The sequence below is a fragment of the Candoia aspera genome, chromosome 5 (genome assembly GCF_035149785.1).
Source record: "Candoia aspera isolate rCanAsp1 chromosome 5, rCanAsp1.hap2, whole genome shotgun sequence".
Lineage (NCBI taxonomy): Eukaryota > Metazoa > Chordata > Lepidosauria > Squamata > Boidae > Candoia > Candoia aspera.
Genome location: NC_086157.1, coordinates 72,007,853 through 72,025,781, shown reverse-complemented (window position 1 = coordinate 72,025,781; position 17,929 = coordinate 72,007,853). Strand labels below are relative to the sequence as shown.

Below are 17,929 nucleotides of genomic sequence, written 5' to 3'. Positions count from 1 at the left end.
AGTCATCACTGAGGGCTGGGAGGTAGCCATGGCTTCTTCCTTCTTTTGCAAGTCACCTCAGCTGGCCTCTTTGTCCTGTAGACCGGCAGTTGCTGGAAAATCCCCAGGTGGCTCCAAAGAAAATCTTCACAGGTCTTTGCTACCTGCCTTTAAATTGTGCATGAGGTGTGGAGCTGATCTCTCTTTTCTCTCTGGGTTTTACTGGGCTTACTGGCCTGTTTACTGGGCCCATAACCTGTTGGCAGATTGCTGGGAAAGCCTTTGGCACAGGAGAGATCAGAAAAGTCACACACCAGGCATTTCTATAAAATAATTTATTTACAGAAAGCAAAACGAAAGCAAAACATATTTAAAAGTCTTGGGCTCTCAGTGAGAGCAGCTTGACTCTCTACATGTCTGCACAGAAGAGAAAGAGGAACTGAAACAAGTCTGGTCAGGTTCCTCCCCCCCAGGCGATGCAGCCATCAAGCACGTGAAAAGGAGACAATCAAATTCAACCTCTTCACCCGGCCAAAATGATTAGTTACTATAGCAACCTTAATCTGCAGTAGGAAACATTAACATATACCACCTACAGAATCTATAGCCATCAATTAGAAATGCAGGTATGGTCAAATTCTTGCTGAAGATTTGCAGTAAGGATCACTTACCAGGATTGATGTTGGATGCATTATTTCAACTGTAAAAATGTGACATGTCTCTAGTTTCCAAGTCACTTCCAGATTCACAGGCATAATGCATAAGCTTCTTAGGGTGGTTCTGTGTTCTACACCCATCCCTAGTGGAATACTATATTTACTCTTTCTTCGGTAATTTGTGCTTATCCTCCTCATCTCAACTGTTCTTAGAAACACAGAATAACTAAGGAGTGTCTTAGCATTTAAAATGATATTCTAGAGGTCACGGACTCGTCCCTAGGGGAGCTGGGGGTGTTGACGACCGACAGGAAGCTCTGGCGTGGGCTGGTCCATGAAGTCACGAAGAGTGGGAAACGACTAAACGAATAAACAACAACAAGCATTTAAAACCATTTTTCTCAGTATTCTAACATTAATTTTTAAATGTCGCCATATGTTCCTCATGATAAAAATGCTGCTGGAGCCCCTGGGAAAATGTTCAGACTTCTTCTGATACAATTGTTGTGTAGCATCTTAAGAAACTTGCTTATTGCCTAATTCCCTAAATCTCTGGGACCCATTACCTTATGCATACAAATTTCTCCACATAGATTTTGAATATAGGTCCAACAACTATCTGCCAATGGAGATCAAATTCTACTTATTTATTGTATCATACTAGAGACTGAAACTGCTGACTAGTGGTAAATCTGTGTGAGTGGTTTATTCAAGCATACAACTATGCATTTAAAATAATGTGCTTGTTCTTTCGTCTGCCTACCCATGTACCAATTTTGATTTTAAGGTCTTTTTTTCTAAAAAGAGCCATTATGTTTAAGGGAAGAAACAACTGTATTATCTGCATATATCAGAACAGGAATTTTGTGGAGCTGTATAGATGGAAGAAATAAATCAAAGAGATAACAGGACTAATAATATGTTTGGGCTATGTTGTTTTTGCTGTGCATTCTGGAAGGGATTCCATATTTATTTTTCAGCATATGGCTTCTTTTCCTAGAGATCCTTATTAGATTTCTGTGTTTTCTTTATCAAGCCAGGTAGTATAATGGCATAGTACTTCCTGGACAGGTTTTGTTGTTATAAAGTGTGGCCTTAAGACAGAATGTATGGTTCAAGTTTTGCAGAATATATTCTGGTTTTGGTTCATTTTTTCTTTTCTTTTCTTTTTTGTACAAATGAAAGAATTCTACAACAACCTCAGGGAAAGAATAGGTTCTCTATAATTTAGAAGTATGCAACTCATAAGAGTTAGTATCATTACTTTGTTTTAATCTAGATTTAGTATAAAATTTATATTTCTTAGTATAATAAGTGTATGTATTTATAAATTACGTATATTTCTAGAAAATATTAGAAAATACATTTTCTCACTCTAATTCATATACTTTCCTGTTAATATTTTGAGAAATAACTTATTTAAAATAAGTTATCCAGAATTTTAAAAGCAGTCTTTCCAGCATCAACAGAATAATTTCACTGTAGTGACAGCAACTTCAGAAATTTGAAAACAATTCTGAAGTATTCATAACTTTCAAATCCTCACATTACTATTTTAAATTTGTATACTTGTTTATTTTAATTTAATCCCAAAAGATCTGTATCTGAGGGAAGATCTTTGAGGAAGATCTACATAAGATGTTGTTTGGGAGAAACAAATCCATGCAGATTTCACTGTTCTTTGTTCAGTTGTTCAGTAGTTTATAGTAAGGTATGAACAGCATGTTTATGTGTGTGTGAATATTTTTTGATATCAATTAGAATATTGGATGTGTGCTTATTAGTTCGTATAAACTGCCCTGAGCCAAATCAGAGATTTGTATTATGCAGGAACTCAGTCTCTCTCCCCCTCTCCCTCTGCCTCTGCCTCTGCCTCTCCCTCTCTCCTGTTTTAATCACATTTTTTTTTCAATGTGATAGGCCATTTCTAATGCCATGTTAAATAACATGTTCTAGATGACAAATACTGGTTCTAAAAATAGCATCTTTCAATCTCCATTCATGCCATTTCAAAAGACTTGTTTGTAGTGGTAGTAAAATTTACAGTATACTTTTCATTGCATATTTTGTAATACTAAATGAGATGGTAGCAAAAATACGACGACAATTACTGTTCAGCCCTAACCTTTCAGTTCCAAGTTCATATAGCCTATCACAATTTTCATAAGTATATGTTCAGGTGCCCTTAGAGCTAACTGTAGTTTGCAGACTAGTAAGGTGCTAGAAAACACTATGAACTTTATATGTTGAATGGTTTCCCTCTACAAGGCTATACTGGTAACCAGAGAATACATTACACCTATGTTTTGCAGAACTATTCCTGTGCCACTTGGTTTTTGGGTGAAATACATTGAAGATCCTAAACTTCTTTTTGGCTTTTTTTTTTAAACAGACTTTATTTGTTGATTGCAGTGTGTTTAAATTCTTCTTAATATATTGGATTTATAGTTACATCTTTATTATATAGGAAGTCATTTGGGTAGTTTGTGATATAACAAGCTGTAAATAATGACAACAAGAAGATTGGGCTATAGTGTTTACAGAAATGCATAGAGAGCTACTGTGAGTAGCTAACACTATTAGTATATAATTCAGTTTGTACTATTATGTACTGTTAGGGCCAGTCACTCTTTCTCAGCCTTAGGAAGAAGGCATTGGCAAACCACTTCTGACAATCTTGCCAAGAAAACTACAGGGACTTGTCCAGGCAGCCTCCAAGGTTCAGACACAATTGAACAAATAAAAAAGAGGAATTTTTGAGACCACGCCCAGTGTCTTACCAGTAGTGATCACACCAGTGCTCTGTGTTCCCAATGTGTTGTAAGACTGTTTTAGAAATTACAAACATTCTAGGCTTATCCATTGATATCTTGGTTCAGAGCATATCGGCTGATCTTTATTTTTATTCAGTAGCAATAAGATTATCTTCCTTTTCAAGAAGTCACGTTTGTAATTTAATAAATATAAATCAAACTATACTTTGTATATATTGGTCTTATTTTGTGCACATAGTTATCTGTAGGCAAACAATCTTCATCAAAGAAAGGAACTTAAGTCAATCATTATAGGTGTTGTTCAGAAAGAATTTGTTTAATATTATTGATACAAACATTTTATACTTGGAGATCATTTTATATTTGTTAACTTTGTCTAGGTGTCTGAACTAATTTTAATTTGAACTTCTTTACATTTGTCTCTCTTCTTCGAATGGAATGTTTTGGGTTGCCTACTTTTTCATTCCATTCACCTTGCTATGTATCACTGAATCAATCTTAAATCACTATTAAGATACACCGTATGAGCAAGCTGTTCAAAAGACTGTCTCTCAAGTCAATATATCTTTTTAAATTCCACTAAATATATTTCATTTTTAATATCCAGAAAAGAACAAAACATTACTTGAAAGCAGAGCCCTTCGTTTATACTTCAAGAGTGCCTGAACCATTGTATCACAATCAAATTAATATCTGGGGATTTCCAGGTTTAGGAATTTGATAAATCAGAAACACAATTTCAAACTTTCAGAACATTTTGTTTTCCATTTTAACTACCTTGTAGTTTGAAATAAGTTGTTTCCATTTCTTAAAAAAACTCTTAACTGTTGACCTGTTTGGATATAAAGAACATTCAGTTTACTAACTGTACTGATACTATAAATCTATTCTATGATGAATGAGTTAGATGCAAACTGTACCAGGACTTCTGTTTTCACATCTGCTTCCTATTGAATATTTTTTTTAAAATTTTGGGGTATCTAGTATGATGGTAATTTTTCACCTTCCCTTGTATATCCTGAAAATCTTCTCTAGACTAAGCAAACTATTAGAAAAGTAGGAAGGTAGCACTGGCATTGTAGGAGCTGGGGGAAATCAGCAGCCTTCCTAAACTTTTTGCTGGTAGAAGCAACTTAAACAGAATTTGACTCAAAATAAGTTCCCAGAAGTGGAATAAAAGTCTAGATCCAACTCATGGTCTTCGTGGTGGTGGTGGTGATGGTGGTGGTGATGGTGGTGGTGATGTTGATGATGATGATGATGATGATGATGATGATACACAACAACGTGAAATCATAGCTGTAAGTTCTATAGCTGGTGTCGGCCTTCATTAGCATTGAGTTCTTCCTCAAAACTGAGGATGTTGTAATGTATCAGTCTAATGTGAGGATCTAAGCAGTGTGGCCTTTTGTAATTCACAGATGGAAATTTTGTCAATGTGCAGATTTTATAAGTGCTGCCCAAGGTTTTCTGGAATGGCACCCAGCATGCTGATAACCACTGGGACCACCACTGCTGGTTTATGCCATAATCTTTCAACTTCAATTCTCCAATCTTGATACTTTGTGATCTTCTCCAATTCTTTGTCTTCCATTCCACTATTGCCTGGTATTGCCACATCAATTATCCACACATTCTTATTTTCAACCACAGTTTTAAATCTGGTGTGTTATGCGCCAAGACTTTATCAGTCTGTATTCAGAAATCCCACAATATTTTAACCCATTCATTTCTGACTACTTTTTCAACTATATGTTCCCACCAATTTTTCATTACTGGCTCATAATAATTTTTACAGATGTTCCTCCAGCTAAACATTTTGGTGACTGTATTATGTCATTGTTTATAGTCAGTTTGTGCAATCTTCTTGCACAAATGAGTATATGATCTACTGTTTCTTCTGCTTCTTTGCACAATCTGCATTTTGAATCAAATGATGATTTTTTTCAATTCTGGCCTTGATTGCATTAGTTCTAATAGCTTGCTCTTGAGCAGCCAATATCAAGTTACTCAGTTTTTTTCTTTTTTTTTCTTTTTTATGTTCCAGTTGTAAGCCATTGCCAGGTTATCCATTTCTCCTCTTTATCCCCTTTATCCACTTTCCTCTTGATTTTTGAAGAAATTGACCATGTAATGCTTTTTGTTACCAGCATTCTGTTTGTTTTTATTACATTATTTTGATATTGAGTTCCTATACATTTTGTTTCCTGTACATTCAATAAGTTCCAGTTTTTAAGTTGTTCTTGACTGTCTTTTACATAATCAGCCAATGCATGCTTTTCTTTTTCAACAATATTATTATTATTATTATTATTATTAAAAATAATAATATGCCAGGGTTATATTCCAGCTTTTTTAAGGGCTCAAGGCAGTGTTTATAGTGTTCCTTCCTCTTATTATTCCCCACAATATTGCTGTAAGTAGGTTGGAATAATACAGAAAATGACTGGCCCAAAGACACCTAGTGAGCTTCTGTGGCTGAGAGTGGTCTTGAATTTGGCTCTGTCCTTGCTGTTGTAACACCGTAAGCTCTAAGACACTACAGCTCTCATACCATACATTTCTCTGTTTTCCACATTCAGTTCCAAATAAAAATACAACTATCAATCATTCAGGAATCCATAATTATTTTTCTTTTATAATACATTTCAACTCAAATTGAAAGGCATCCAATCAGAATGACTAGGCTGTATATCCATTGATTATACCTCAGTATCTTTAAGATTATGTTTTACATGATTGTTGATCTATGAACCATATCTAGTAATCTGACATCTTTCTGCTTACTTGATATTATCCTAACTAAAAATGGTAAAAGTAATTAGAATATGCATAAGATAGGACAAAGAACAGTCATGCCCAAATCTCTGCTCAGCCATTAAAAAAAAAAAAAGGTTCATCTTAAACATTTTAATTTTCTTGGCCTAACTGTAGTACAGGGTTGTTAAAATAAAACAGAGTCATGCATGTATTGCCTGAAGCTTATTGGACAAACTGTATTTATAAATATAGCAAGTAATGAAAAGTAGGATTATGATCTTACTCCTCTATCAGAAACTAAAATGATGAATATACAAATATTAAGAAAAAGGTTAATGATGTACGTTTATATTAATATTTTTATAAACATTAATATTTATGTTTCAGCTGGGAAGTCCTGAGATTTCTTCTCTCCAACCTAAGATGGTGGATAGAAGGGTATGCCTTTGATGGGTTTCGTTTTGATGGTATATCATCTATGCTATATCACCATCATGGAATTGGTAAGTTTAATTTGTATATCAGTAACTGTACCACAATTTGAATTATTAATAGTTTAATCTGAAAATTCTACAGTAAATAACTTTTACTTTCTGCACTTGACGCTTTTATTATTTTATCTTATTAGGTGAAGGCTTTTGTGGAGATTACGGTGAATATTTTGGTATGCATGTTGATGAAGATGCAGTAGCATACCTAATGATGGCAAACTACATGATACATTTTTTGCATCCAGAATGTATAACTATAGCAGAGGTAAATCTTAGATTACATTAACACAATTACTTTTAACTGTTTATTTGAAGGCTGTTTTGACTGAATCAGTAATCAATTACAATTATATTAATTTCAATTTATTTATTCTTAAGCATGATGCAGGCTCTGTTAAACATTTTACTGATTTCAGTTGCAGAATTAAATATATGCTCTAAAGTATATCCCTGTGCATGGATATTCCAAGGCAAATCCCACTGAGTTTAGACATACATAAGTAAGTATGTCTAAGATGCAGCCTAACTATAATATGATCATTAGAATTGTAATTCCTTTTAACAAATAACCTTTCTCATGACTTAACTCTACTCTAATGTGATTATGACTTTGGAATCTCACAATAATGCCAGAGCATCTGAATTGTTATGCATCTGTCTTTGTAACTCTAGCTTTTATGAGGAACTAAATGCTCTTCCTATTTCAAATTCATTATGAATATTTGGTATGTTTAGTTCTATCTCCATGAATTATAAATAGCAATATATTTATCAGAAGCCTTTTTAGAGGGTATTGCTAGAATTGATACTGTTGTGAGCAAAGAACTAGAAAGCTTTACACATCTTTTTCTCTTACTGTTTAGTATTTTTAACTATTTAATATTTAAGATGTACTGGTCTCGGTCATGGAGAAGTAATTACAGTGCATTTTAAACAAAAACTGATGAAATGAAGGAATTATGGGATGTATGAAACTTAAAATTGTCTTATTGATTGTGGGGTTCTTTTCCAATAAAATGAGGCACAATAGGGTGATTAGGATTCCTACATGGTAATCTTTTTGCATTTTCTCATATACTTTTTATGAAGCAAGAGATTCCTTCAATTTATTCTAGTTAAACTGAAAATTACTTCAACTTCATTGTATTGTCTAGTGGAGCCTCTGTACAAAATGTGGAATTGATCCACATGTTTATGGCAGAAATAAATTGGAAGGGAAGAACTATTGATATTGTTCTCAATTACAAATGGCTAGCATGAATTTGCAATCCTAAATTGTGCAATAAGAAGTTCGTGATCTGAATTACAGTCAGCTCGACGTCTTGTTTTTACTGACTGTATAGATGTCCACCACCTTTGGCTGCAAAGGATGCAGCCAAAGGTGGCGGAAATCTATACAGTCGGTAAAAACAAGACGTCGAGCTGACTGTAATTCAGATAACAAACTTCTTATTGCACAATTTAGGATCAGACTAAAGAGAGTAGGGAAGACCCACAGATCAGCTAGATGTGAGCTCACTAATATTCCTAAGGAATATGCAGTGGAGGTGAAGAATAGATTTAAGGGACTGGACTTAGTAGATAGGATCCTGGAAGAACTCTGGACAGAAGTTTGCAACATTGTTCAGGAGGCGGCAAAAAATACATCCCAAAGAAAGAGAAAAACAAGAAGGCAAAATGGCTGTCTGCTGAGACACTAGAAGTAGCCCAAAAAAGAAGGAAAGCAAAAGGCAACAGTGATAGGGGGAGATATGCCCAATTAAGTGCAAAATTCCAGAGGTTAGCCAGAAGAGATAAGGAATTATTTTTAAACAAACAATGCATGGAAGTGGAAGAAGACACTAGAATAGGAAGGAGAAGAGACCTCTTCCAGAAAATTAGAAACATTGGAGGTAAATTCCAGGCAAAAATGGGTATGATCAAAAACAAAGATGGCAAGGACCTAACAGAAGAAGAAGAGATCAAGAAAAGGTGGCAAGGATATATGGAAGACCTGTATAGGAAGGATAACAATATCGGGGATAGCATTGACGGTGTGGTCAGTGAGCTAGAGCCAGACATCCTGAAGAGTGAGGTTGAATGGGCCTTAAGAAGCATTGCTAATAACAAGGCAGCAGGAGATGATGGCATCCTAGCTGAACTGTTCAAAATCTTGCAAGATGATGCATGCTATATGCCAGCAAATCTGGAAAACACAAGAATGGCCATCAGATTGGAAAAAATCAACTTATATCCCCATACCAAAAAAGGGAAACACTGAAGAATGTTCAAACTATTGAACAGTGGCACTCATTTCACATGCCAGTAAGGTAATGCTCAAGATCCTGCAAGGTAGACTTCAGCAATTTATGGAATGAGAATTGCCAGATGTACAAGCTGGGTTTAGAAAAGGCAGAGGAACTAGGGACCAAATTGCCAATATCCGCTGGATAATGGAAAAAGCCAGGGAGTTTCAGAAAAAACATCTATTTCTGTTTGATGGACTATTCTAAAGCCTTTGACTGTGTGGACCATAACAAATTGTGGCAAGTTCTTAGTGGTATGGGGATACCAAGTCATCTTGTCTGCCTCCTGAGGAATCTGTATAATGACCAAATAGCAACAGTAAGAACAGACCATGGAACAACAGACTGGTTTAAGATTGGGAAAGGAGTACAGCAGGGTTGTATACTCTCACCTTACCTATTCAACTTGTACGCAGAACACATCATGCGACATGCTGGGCTTGAGGAATCCAAGGCTGGAGTTAAAATTGCTGGAGGAAACATTAACAATCTCAGTTATGCAGATGATACCACTTTGATGGCTGAAAGCGAAGAGGAACTGAGGAGCCTTATGATGAAGGGGAAAGAAGAAAGTGCAAAAGCTGGCTTGCAGCTAAACCTCAAAAAAAGCAAGATTATGGCAACCAGCTTTATTGATACCTGGCAAATAGAGGGAGAAAATGTAGAAGCAGTGAAAGACTTTGTATTTCTAGGTGCGAAGATTACTGCAGATGCTGACTGCAGTCAGGAAATCAGAAGACGTTTAATCCTTGGGAGAAGAGCAATGACAAATCTCAATAAAATAGTTAAGAGCAGAGACATCACATTGACAACAAAGGTCCACATAGTTAAAGCAATGGTGTTCCCTGTAGTAACATATGGCTGCGAAAGCTGGACCATAAGGAAGGCTGAGAGAAGGAAGATAGATGCTTTGTTACTGTGGTGTTGCAGGAAAATTCTGAGAGTGCCTTGGACTGCAAGATCAAACCAGTCCATCCTCCAGGAAATAAAGCCAGACTGTTGACTTGAGGGAATCATATTAAAGGCAAAACTGAAAATCTTTGGGCACATAATGAGAAGACAGGACACCCTGGAGAAGATGCTGATGCTAGGGAGAGTGGAAGGCAGAAGGAAGAGGGGCCGAGCAAGGGCAAGATGGATGGATGGTATTCTAGAGGTCACGGACTCATCCCTGGGGGAGCTGGGGGTGTTGACAACCAACAGGAAGCTCTGGCGTGGGCTGGTCCATGAGGTCACGAAGAGTCGGAAGCGACTGAACGAATAAACAACAACAAAGCATGAATTTGATCTTGCATACAATGATAGTGGAGTGAATGGTGCTACAGAAAAGGAACACATATTGTCCAGGGCAGGATTGATTTGTAATACTGTTCTATAAGGATTTGACTGATAAATTACATAACTTTTAAAAAATATTGTGTATATTTTCCAACAAAAGACAGATGTGCTTCACTTTCCTTCCCTATACACTAAGAAAAGGTAAGTAACACTTAGTATTAATAATATTCCAAATCTGCTTTTTATATACTATTGTACTACTAATCTTTAGCAAGTAGAAACATTGAATGGTCATCAAAATTTTGTCCTTCATTAGTATTTCCTTTTTTGTTTCAAGGTTGTAACATACTGGCTAATGTTTCGATTTTTCAGTGAGAAAAAAATATGAAGAGAAAACAACCTGCTTTCATAATATTTATCCCGTAGAGATTGCAGATTAGTGTACTGTGATTCTTTAATATTGAATGAGATTTAAAATGTTTCCATTATTTATGACTGAATAGTAAATCTGGTAGATCCCCCACCTTATTTGCAATTCCAGATATTCTTTGTTTATAATATTTCACTACATGTCAACTAAGTCTATATAATTCTTCCAGGATGTGTCTGGAATGCCAGCACTTTGTTGTCCAGTAATAGAAGGTGGATGTGGATTTGATTATCGGTTGGCCATGGCAATTCCTGACAAATGGATTCAGGTGAGAATATGATCCCTTCCTTGCTTTGCCACTTTCCTCATCCATGTTCCCATATATGTAATTAAATACTTAGAATATGACAAATGTCTCTGTGAACTGGGCTTCTATACTTTAGGCAACCAAAATGTTGTAGTAATCACTTACTCCTATTCTCTATCCTAATTTTTGCCAGAGAAAGGAGAAAAGGGGTCCTCTATTATTTAGCAAAGTTTTCCCAGTTTGTTTCTTCAGAATCTAATTAAAACTCCCTTGTGTATTGGAATTACAGCTGCATCATTCTCAGCCAGAAGTCCCAAAGTAATCTGGAAGCTCCAGAAAGTTATGCTTGTATAGAATACTAAGCTTTGTCTCTCCAAAGCTCAATGTAACATATGACTAATTATTTTTAGAATAGTATTTGATTGTTTGGCTTTTATTTTTGTGGTTTTGTGGACAGAGTTTTGATCATCCTTACAGCAAGCTTAGCTCCTAACAAAATGGAGATTAAAAATGTATCTGTTATGCACATGAAATTGTACAAGGATTTTATAATACATTAATTGCAAATTTATGAAACATATTTCTATGAAAAGCTTGCCAGTGTCGCACTCTAGTGATAAAAAGTGAGACCGAACATTTTATTTTATTTTTTTTAAGAACAAAAACAAAAAAGTTGAACACTAAATAAATCTAAGCTCTTCTTTGAGGATATGAATGTTTCCATATACTGTATAGTAATAATTGGATTTTGGATAAAAATATTTCAGAAACATTCCTATAAATTAATGCATTACACATTTGTACAGATCCATGCTTATAATCCTAAAGTGACAATAATTATGAAAATAGTATGTGTCTTGAGTGAGGCCTCTATATAGAAATGTAATGTAATGCAATATTAATATATTTCATCTTTGCAAAATATGCAGTTATGTGTACTTTGCAATATGTACATTATTCCAGAGCACAATTTATTTTCAGATCTCTAAACACACACTTTTGAAACAAATTTGATCTATTTTCCAGTAGACAGGATATTTATTAATGTTGCTTCAGGGTATGTTTTCCCCATCATTAGCTAATTTCTTTTTCATATTCTGAAAGTGCTATCAGAAGGCATCAAAGGAATCAAAGGCATTCTGCTAGTGCAGATCTTCTATTAGTTATAAAAAGCCTCTTTTATCCTTCTGCAATTGTAAATCCATAAAGCATAAACCACAGGGCAAATATTTTCATAATGTAGTATGACTTCATTATGTCACTGGTATTTGGGTAAGTTATTCAAGTAAGTCTTGCAGAATAGTGGAGAAAGAAACCGTTGTCCTTCTTCTGTTTGTGTTAGATGCAACTTAAAGTTTTGGGATTGTTTCTTGTCCAGACCATGCATAAGGTTTTGTTTGCTTGTTTGCTTGTCTGTTTTTTAATCTCTTCAAAACTACATGAAAATCTGATGCTGCTGTTTATAAAGTAATTTGAAATGGTAAGAAAGGAAGAATTAAAAACAGTAAGAGCCAGACATGATGTAGGCTGATTGTCATATTACTTTTCGATAAAGTTCCTATTTGATACCTTTTGATATAGAATTCTGTACATGAAAGATATACATGACTTAGTGCTGTTGAGAGTTAAATATTTTAAAGTTTTGTTTCCTATGCTAAATAAATTTGAAGATTGGGAGGGTGTGTTTGTGTGTGTGTGTGTGCCATGTGTTATTCAGTCTTGATTTGCATTATGTTTGAGATAGTCATAACTCACTGATTATTTGTGTTCCACCACATTTCTGTAATGCTTGCTAGATCTAATACTTTAACTCCCATTTTGGCCCAAAATTTGCTAGCACCATAATCTCACCCAAGTATTAAGACTATTCAGCTCTCCCTGTCTAACTGGCCAAGAAATGGTTTGTCCCACATTCAAAACTTCTTATTATCTTTGTATCCTTGACTAATCGAGGCTTTCAGATATTCTTCAAGAACAGCCCCAGGTAGCATGCATTGCAGCAGTCACACAGGATGTGACCAAAGCATGAGTGACTTTGTACAGTAAAGTTAGGTGTATAATTAGCAATGTATAAACTTCTTTATCTATTACATTTTGACACTGTAATATCAGATTAGTCCATTATGGTGTTTATTATTATTGTTTAATTTGCACAAAACTCTTCCTTTATTATATGCCATAAAGTAAAATCCACAGAAATAATTCACCTTCTTTCAATTAGAGTTAATACATTTATCATAGGATTATGAAGCATTACATAACAAGGAACAGGCAGATTTAGTGGTGAAATTTCTGTTTAGCCAACCATAAAAATGGTGGCATGTAGCTCCTACTGTTTTTGCAGAAATAGAAAGAAAATCAATTTAAGATATGCATAGTTAATGATAAATTGTTGGCAGACATTTTAGCAGAAAAATAATACTTGTTTTCAATTGTTATGTATATAATTTTTATATATATTGTTATACATTTTATATAAATATTATATTATATTTCTCAAGAGAAGCTCAATTCCTAGTAACTCCATGGAAATGCCTATGTTATTTTCTTGGCTATGTCAGAGACATAATTTCCTATTATTTTATGGATTATTATCATTATTTTTTACTTCTGAGTTTAGTTTAGCCAGGCGATTTCCTGAAGATTCCTATCCAAATGTTAAGTAGGTCCAATTTTGTTTAGATTTTTCAAGATAAACCAAGATTAGCCATGTTTTGCCACTTGCTGTGACTGTGCTATATTAGTTGCTATATTAGTTGTGCTATGATATGGAGCTGGACCTGAATCACATGTGACATATAGTAACTTACCATTTTAAAATTTCTAAAAAGACACTGAGCTTGAACAGTTAAGAGGATATATTTAAAAAAAAATGATACAAAAAAATCAGAGTTATACCTTTTCATTTTCAGATAATTAAAGAGCGTAAGGATGAAGACTGGGACATGGGAAATATTGTGTTTACTTTAACAAACAGGCGATATGGAGAGAAATGCATTGCCTATGCAGAGAGTCATGATCAGGTACTGTAACAACTCAGCTGGTAATGCCCACAACAATTAGAATTACATTGCAATCATCCATGGCTCCTCCCCTCTTCATTTTTTAGAAATTAAAAAAAAGAAAAAAAGCATGAATTATAACCCCCCCAAAAAAGTTCAGTTTTTAAACACAGCATTACTCTTTGTCCAGAGTAATATTGATCAGTCCTTCCATTATGCCAATAGAAAGCCAATTTGTAAACAGAAACCCAATATGTATCATCATGTTTTGCTATGCCCCATGCTTGATAGTTTTTCATATAACAATGCATTCCAAATTGTTGGTATATAGCTCAGAATCACATTCATATTGTTAAGCCATATTGCTCTTTCCAAAATCATATTAAGAAATTTATGAATACTAACTAAAACAGGACAATACTGAGACAAACCCATATCATATGCAGAAGTGAACACTCCAACAGTTGATTTTTCGAGAACCAGCTATGATTCTTAAATTGGTCCTTTGCTAACAAGTTTCAGTTTTCTGACAAGAAAATCATACCTTATAAAAACATTAATTTCACCACTTGGAAGGGCTGATTAGAATTAACATTCTAATGTTATAACATTTGTATTTCACTAGTTATTTGCACTGCATTTTCAGGGACAGCTGCAACTGCACTAGCATGAACAAAGTACATTCCTAGAAGTGTTAACATATCCTCTGGTAGATTCAGTGGAACTTTCCCAGGTGTTTCCCTGTGTGTCTCCATATGTGTGAGTGCTCCAGCTGGCATAGCCTCTGCAACATATCAAGAAGTCATGCTTTGCTGGCATCAACTTCTTCATAAAGTGCTACTGTGAATATTTTGCATAATATTTTTGATTAGACTCATATCCTTATTTCACTATAGTACATGTCCAAGTAACTGAAGTAATGATTGACTTCTAAATAAGAATATAATAAATGTCTGAAAATGGTAGTTTACTCTTTCTTTCTGTTTCTTATTCTATCTGTCCTGTGGAAATCTGTTTGTTTTATTTATTAAAACAAAATAATTATAATAGTTAAGAGAGTGATGGAATATGGTAGAATAATGCAGAAATCATATCTTTAAAGCTGTTTCAGATTTCCCATAAATTAAAGCTATGTTTCATGGGCTAAGTGCTTTAAGAATCTTATAAGTAAGTGTTTCTACATTTTGTACTATGCAAACGTACAGTAAAATATGTTCATTGTCCTCAAATATTCATTGTCCTCAAATATTAACTTTCATTAATAACATACCCCTTTGGTTTTAGCCATTATTGATCACCAGGAGGCAGTATATAACTAGTTTGATCCTCATTTGAACTCATCAGGTACATGCAGCCATTATAGTTAGTATTAGTTACTATGTGGTTCAGACTTTTCTGTTCCTGGTTTCAAACACAAACACACACACGTACACACAGTAAACAATTTACTAAAGGCTGAGTAGACAAGCAAAGGAACAGAATTCAGAGTCTGATTTGTCTGATTGACCCTCTAGAGATAAGGCTTGCCTGAGTAACTTTACTTTCTATAGGAACATGCAGAAGAGTAGTCAGGATTCAATTCAATGTTCAGAGAGCCAAGCAAGCTTCATCAACCAGTCCAAGGATCAGAGTGCCAGGTTTCTTACAGAAGCAGAGGGCACGGGCTCTCCAGAAACAAGAAATCAGATTGGTGTTTCCAACAAGGTCACATGAATCAGAGCTGCCTCTTAAAGAAGGCTACAACCAGCTTTTTTAAGTTAAGGCAGGCACACCCTTGCTTGGCAAAGAGCTTCATTGAGTGTCTTTGTTCTGTTCTCCACTCTGCTCACCGAGTCCAAGGGCTTGGAGGACATACTTTATCATCTGACTGCCCCAGCTGTTCTGATGGTGCCTGTGTTTGATCATCCTGAGGTAATTCCTACCTTGGTGCCTCCTGAGGCTGACATGCCACAGGTTCAGCTGGAACAGCTTTTTGAAACTCACAATCATTTGACTCCTGGGCCATGACACAAACTCCTCAAATGGGTGAAAATCATGGGAATATATAACGAAAAGTTTGCCCTGTTTGGGCAGGGTGGATGAGGGCATGACACAGGGTAACAACTTTATCTCTCTAGTGTGAGAACTCAAAATAAAAACATGTATACTACTCATAAACACACGACATACCATTTATTCATCTATAAGATGTTCTTAATTTGTGTCCTAGAAAACGTTAATATAAAAGGTTGTGGTTTTTTTTCCCCTGCCTCATTTCCTGCCTCATTTATTTATTTATCAAGGCCCTTGTTGGTGATAAGACTTTGGCTTTTTGGTTGATGGATGCAGAGATGTATAATTATATGAGTGTTTTGTCACCTCTCACACCAATTATCGATCGAGGAATACAGCTTCATAAAATGATACGACTCATTACTCATTCTCTTGGAGGAGAGGGCTACCTCAATTTCATGGGTAAGTCATTTGGGATATTACCTTCTGATTTTCTTCAGCATAGTACAACTTATGATAACATTTTCTTGTTAAAAGCTGGATGTGTTTATTGAAGTAAGTTGAGGGTTAAAGCATAGTAGGATCCCCTACATGTATAATGAGGATTACCATTAATTTCCATGGTTCTTGCTCCCAGCTGAGGAAGAGACTTATTGTTTATGCTGTTGAATAATTATTGATCTATTTTAATATTTTGTTAGTTTGTATAAATATGAGGCAAATGAAGTTAGTGAATTGTGTAACCCTCTTAACAAAGGCATGGGGCTCTGGGATCTTTGTGTATCTTTAAGCTAGATTAAGAGAAATTTTGCCTTTTTATGAGTGGACCAGAATAACTAGTGTCAAACATGAATGTTGTTGGGTTAAACTAGATTTATTAAATTATGCTACATATGGAACAACATGTGGGCTAATATGAAGAATAACTAGTAAGTAACCTAGCAATCTCGTTCGTCTCCTACATGCTAGCTAACTACATTTGGTTCTGAATCTGAACATATGTGCTTGGCTGTTTCTGCTATTTCTGGCACTGCTTTTGTTAAAATCTGTGCTAAAGGAAGCACAACATTCTGACTATACTGCAGTCTGTCAGAGATAAATAAGTTTTCGGTAACAAAGTTATAAACTGAAGACATTTGTTGTGGTGGTGGTTTAATTTTACATACCTGTATAATAGATGGGAGCCAAGAGGGAACTAAATTCCTGAGAACTATGCCTTGATACCAGTTAGTGAAATATGATTGTTGAATAACACCTTGCCTTTCAATCTTGGCACAGCCTGATGAATCAGAAAGAGACCATTGTGAATGGTTCTTAAATCAGCTGACTAGTCCAGGAAAGCCAACTGCACCAATATACCAAACTTATGTTGGTGTAATTTATTCTCTACAGTGAGCAGCACTGTGTCTAAACTGAAAAACAAAATGGACAAGTTAAAAAAAATGGAAAGAGGGTCATATAACAAAATGAGAGTATTAGTGGAAATCCTGAATCAGCAAGAATGGGGTCAGGGAAGCTAAATCTCAGCAGAAGCTAAGTCTTGCAATGAATGTCAAAAATAACAAAAAAAAAAAAGGGGGGGGGAGGTCTCTTTGGTCATATCTGGAACAACAGGAAAGTAAAGGAAACAGTGGTCATAGAAGATGGCAAGGTCATGGGCAACAGGAAGAAAGCTGAGGAAGGAAGGAAGGAAGGAAGGAAGGAAGGAAGGAAGGAAGGAAGGAAGGAAGGAAGGAAGGAAGGAAGGAAAAGCAGTCTGACTTGTCAAACACAGCACTGTGGGGAGCAGAAGAGAATGGAGATCAAAATAGATAAGGAATTGGTAAGAGAGCACCTAGCTGCTTTGAATGGATTCAACTCTCCAGATGTGTTATGCCCCAGGGTGTTAAAGGAACTAGTGGATGTCATCTCAGAGGCACTGACTGGAATCTTTGAGAAATCCTGAAGCACAGGGTACATGCCAGAAAACTGGAGAAGAGCCAATGTTATTTCAGTATTATAAAAAGCATCAGTTTCTTCATAATTAGCTAACAAA

The 17,929-nt window shown here is 35.3% G+C and overlaps 1 protein-coding gene across 3 annotated transcripts in view; it reads left to right on the top strand.

Moving 5' to 3' along the window:
• The window catches only part of GBE1 (1,4-alpha-glucan branching enzyme 1), a 160,499-nt gene that overhangs the window by 86,742 nt on the left and 55,828 nt on the right, over positions 1 to 17,929 (top strand). For all 3 annotated transcript variants that reach the window (XM_063305491.1, XM_063305492.1, XM_063305493.1), the window contains 5 exons: positions 6,557 to 6,672; positions 6,798 to 6,925; positions 10,823 to 10,921; positions 13,813 to 13,923; positions 16,185 to 16,356. In XM_063305491.1, coding sequence (XP_063161561.1) covers positions 6,557 to 6,672; positions 6,798 to 6,925; positions 10,823 to 10,921; positions 13,813 to 13,923; positions 16,185 to 16,356 — 626 coding nt within the window. The remainder of the gene's footprint in view (positions 1 to 6,556; positions 6,673 to 6,797; positions 6,926 to 10,822; positions 10,922 to 13,812; positions 13,924 to 16,184; positions 16,357 to 17,929) is intronic.